This window comes from Nothoprocta perdicaria, unplaced genomic scaffold (genome assembly GCF_003342845.1).
Source record: "Nothoprocta perdicaria isolate Ctin4 unplaced genomic scaffold, notPer1 scaffold_20, whole genome shotgun sequence".
NCBI lineage: Eukaryota > Metazoa > Chordata > Aves > Tinamiformes > Tinamidae > Nothoprocta > Nothoprocta perdicaria.
In genome coordinates this window covers 3,101,189-3,105,762 of record NW_020455205.1, presented here as the reverse complement: position 1 = coordinate 3,105,762, position 4,574 = coordinate 3,101,189, and the positions used below count along the sequence as shown (strand labels likewise).

At 50.2% G+C, this 4,574-nt stretch overlaps 1 protein-coding gene across 1 annotated transcript in view; it reads right to left on the bottom strand.

Annotated features, from left to right (window-relative positions):
- The window catches only part of LMO4 (LIM domain only 4), an 11,777-nt gene extending 8,945 nt beyond the window's left edge, over nt 1-2,832 (bottom strand). Inside the window, exon 1 of the mRNA XM_026037921.1 lies at nt 2,574-2,832. Within this exon, the coding sequence (XP_025893706.1) occupies nt 2,574-2,809 (236 nt within the window). The 5' untranslated portion in view covers nt 2,810-2,832. The remainder of the gene's footprint in view (nt 1-2,573) is intronic.
- Between the last annotated feature and the right edge of the window lie 1,742 nt (nt 2,833-4,574).

Here is a 4,574-nt window from a genome sequence, read left to right as displayed (position 1 = left end):
GAGGGGCGCTGCCCCTTTAAGGCGCGCCCGGGCAGCCCCCCGCCCCCTCCCCACCACTCCCTGCTCGCTCTTAGAGGCCAATTTTGTTAATTAAATGTTTTGTTTGCGACGCGGCTCCCATTCATTTCGGACACGTCATTCTGAGCAGATCTAAGCCAGGGACCAGATCTCATTAGATAAAACCTATCAGAACTAAGAGAAAATGGAGGAGACACTAATTAAAGCTTTTAATTGTGTGGATTCAGTGCCACGCTGCTGCTTTATCTGGCATCTGAAGGTTGGGAGGGCTGCGCGCCGCTCTCCTCCCGCAGACGCGCAGGGAAGGGCCGCGCTTCCCGCCTCCCTCTCCTTTCCCAGGGAGCTGGGCTCTCCACGAGAGCTGCTGCTGCGGCCCTGCCRGGCTGGGCGCACGGGGCGCGCACGGAGCCTCCTTCACGCGGCCTCGCCTCGGCCTGCACCACTCAAGCCCCTTCACCCGGCGCCTGCCCGACCCACCAGCCCTCGCTTGCTCAGGGCCCCACGTCCCGCCAGGACCCACGCGAGCCCCGTGCAGGTGGCAGAGCCCCACGCAGCTCATGGAGCCCCACGCAACTAAGAGGCGGCAGCGGAGGCTGGGAGGCACTCGCTGCCCGGCGGGAGATCCCGGCTGCGGGGGTCTGCCCTCCAGCACGGAGCGCCCGACCCCACCTTGCGCACTCGCTGCCTGGTCAAGTTTCAGCAAGCATCTGTCCAAGTTATTTTTGTAAGCCAAATGACTTAGATCCAGAGAGGAGTCAGGCGATGGAACAAGGAGATCAATTCGAACTCTCATCTGATAAAGCATCCTATTCATAATCGCCKACGTTAAAATAAATGAGTATTAATTTTTGGCAACACAAAACCAGAGGATTGCGATAAGCTTGCCTGAACTTGCCTCTGGGACACAGTGGACGCATCTTCTCTTTTTAATTAGGAGTAATCAGACGTGCGGGTTTGTTTGATGGTGTTGGCCGAGTGATGAATCTGTGCTATTCAGTGCATCTTAACAGTAGTGTCAATTTTTCCACTTCAAACGCGCCTCCTTCCCTAACACCGTTCTGCTCTATTTAATTACAATTCTGCCAGGCTTAGGCTTGTTGCTTAGGATGACGACGACCAAAAAGCACCATTAAGAGCTCACATGTGCTGATTTTCTATCACTCGTTGCTGAAAACATCCCCCAAAACTAGCAAAGTTAATGCTGCATTTCCTAAAACATCTTTTAGGAACTGCATTAGGCTGCATTTCTTCTACTTAATCGACTGAAGGTGCAGCCATGTATCAGGACAGAGGCTGCATTACCAGAATAACCGAGCACGGCTCCTTTCAGACTAATGATGGCTCCACAAATTTAAAGAAATTGAGTACAGTGCCAATCTTTCTATCTCAAATAGAAGTCAAGTTTTACAACACAAACTGGTAACATTTTTGGCCAAGTGACTTACAGAAAAGAKGAAAAAGTGGTAGAACTTCTCAGCCATTAAGAAAAGAAAAAGCCCATATAAACTCTCGATATTTACAGTAAGTGAGAAGTCAGAGCATTTAARGAAAATACAATTTGTTTTAACTAAGCATTTCTGTTTGCCGGCGAGGTGCAGGGCTTTTTGTTGGTTTTTTAATTACTGAGTGTTGAAATAGAACACCTCCTTGAAGCATTCATGTGCATCAGTCTATCAAACCATTTACTCAAATTAAATGTGTAATCCTTCAAAATGCCTCCTTTTAAATTAATGAGTTTAAGTAGCTTGAGTTCACCTGAAAAGATCCTATGGGCACCTGACCTCATGAATTCTTTCTATTAATTATATTGAAAACTCTTTGGAAGGGATACTCTGCATAATCTTACTGTACCCCAACAGATGCAAGATTAACTAGGCTTAGTTCCCCCTACCCAGATCCGTGGCATTTAAAGGGAATAGCTTGGAAAAGGGAAGAGACAAGAAATAAAGAGCACGAGCATATCCTTTCCATCCTTTCTGCTGCCTTTTCTATACTGGCAGCTGGAAGTTAGGAAAAACATTGGTTCGAAGCCTCAACACAGCAACGCACAGACAAACATYACCACCGTTTTTGGCCACGAGCAGAATCCCTGGTCCTCCAAGTGATGGTTAATCAGCTCTTTCACAAGGAGAATGGAGAATGACTCATTCTGTTTCCACTCAAAGGAGTTTAAAGGTGCTTATGTAAATATCATAATTAATCAGATACTAAAGGCAGGCATTTCATTATTTAGCACCTCCGCCACAGCCTTATTTAAGCCCTACGATTTTAACATTTACCGTTCAGATATGCACGCTTCTCCTTCCACACTACAACAAAGCAGATTAATTTAGCCTCTCTGATTGCTGTTTATTTTTAGTTAGGACTTGTTTTGTGCTGACAAACCACTTTAAAGTTCCAGTCGTCGTTCCGCCTCCCGCCAGCCCTTCCCTCCGCTCGGCAGCGGTGCTGCGCCCAGGGCGAGGCGCTAACCTGCCTCTCCGCGTGCAGGTCTTGCCTCCCGCTYGGAGCACTGGGCAAGGGAAGGTAGGAAGGGGCTGCCCCGCGACGCTCACCTGATGTAGTCGTTTCTGCAGAGGATCATGCCGCTCTTGGTGTAGCAGGAGGTGCCAATGTCGCCCAGCTGGGCCTGGCAGCAGGAGCACTTGAGGCAGCGGCTGTGCCAGTAGCTGTCCATGGCGTAGAGCAGGAAGCGGTCGGCGATCTTCCCGCCGCAGCCGGCGCACCTCTTCCACGAGAGGGAGCCCGCCGTGACCGGGGGCGGCTGYGCGCTGCCGCCGGGGTTCACCATGGCCTGCGGGAGAGCGGCGCGCGGCGTGAGCGCGGAGCAGGGACAGCGCGGCCGGCCTCGTCCCGCGCTCACGCCTCGCGAGGCAGGCGCAGTCCCGGGGGCTGCTCTGCTTTAAAAAAAAAAAAAAAAAAAAAAAAAGTTGTGAAACTGGTTTTTCAGTCGAGGAGAGGCTCTGCAGGCGGGGAGCGAGGGGCTCGGGACGTGGCGCCCGGGTGATTGATTTTTATGATTATGATCATTTCTGGAGATACAGAAGGTACCACTGCGGAGCTGGCCCGGATAACAGATCCCTGGGCTGTGGGACGCCTGGTAACTTCCTAGACAAACACACTCAACTTGTGCCTCGCTAATCTGCCCTTGATCTGCAGTTTAAATGCTAAAGCTTTGGTGCTCAAAAAGAAAGGCAGAAAAAAAAAAAAAAAAAAGGAAAAGGAAAAAAGAAAAAAAACCCACACAGTTGGCTCCGCGGGAGGGAAGGGGCCGGGCAGCGAGGCGCCCGCTCGGGCCCCAGTGAGCCCGACCGCCTCCGAACTGCCGGCCGGGGCATTCCTCACTTGGTAACAAACGCTTTCTGCAAGCGGGACATCTCGGAGATAATATAGGAATCAATTCATAAAGCTTACTCTAAACCGATTAATTTGCTGCCTTCARTCCGGAGCCCCATAAACTCCCGGTGTTCCTGCAGTCACTCGCGCTATAAAAAGCTCAAGTTATTTACTGCCAATTAAGCAGCGCGCCGTGTCTTTGTGCCGGGCGAGGCGGGCGCCCGCGCCGACACCTCCGCGCCGGCACCGGGCCGAAGTTTCGCGGCCCGGCCCAACTCGGCCGAGCCGAACCGCGCGCCGACTGCCCGCGCGGCCGCGGCTGGAGGTGCGTCCAGCGACCGCACAATAACCCGCGAGAGCTGCGCCAATTAGGCTGTAACAAAAACCCCGAGACTTTGGAAAGAAAAACCACTCTAAAAGCCATTAGCATTGCATTTATCCGAACGCATCATATACCTTTATGTAAATTGATTTCTGATGCATTTGTTCAAGGAATTGCCTTTTGTTACAGTTTCCAGCTACAGCCTAAATGAATCTGCATTTCCTGCTACGCGTCTTTAAACTGTTTCCCTGCGCTTTAAATCACTTCGGGTTTCTTAAAAGAAAGAAAAAGACTCCATGCTACCACATCGCCCCGTCTTTGTCGAAAGCAAATACATATAAAATGGGAAACGTAACACTGAGAAAACCATCCAGTAACCCCATTAAGCTAAAGCTCTTAAGGACAAGCAATACCTTAATGCTGATTAAATCTAAAAAGATGAATCAAGAGGACTGACCAGAAAGTGACTCCCTTGATAACTAAGGACGGGCCCTCATCAAGTTTCATTTAGAGTTGGGGGAAAAAAAGCTTTTAACTTAAATAGGCTTACTCTAGTAATTACACAGCCAAGCAATTTAGGTCCTGGGATAGGAGTCAGTGAAATAGAAAGCAGAGCTGGAAGCTAGAGGCAAAATAACCCCCGCCCCCCCTCCTCCACCCCCCTTTTAACAGCGTCTCTGGTGTTTTTTTAATGGAGACCAAGAGAGGGACAAGCGGAGAGCTGGCAATTTGTAGTACAAAAATGGATGCTTAATTCATGTCTTGGTTTTAATTAGGTGATTCACCGGATTTCTCCTGGATTGAAACAAAAGACCGTGCGGGGGGCAGGAAGGGGTTGGAGAGGGGAGAAATAGAGAGCTCACTTTGATCTTTTCTGCCACTGTTACGGCACGGCGCC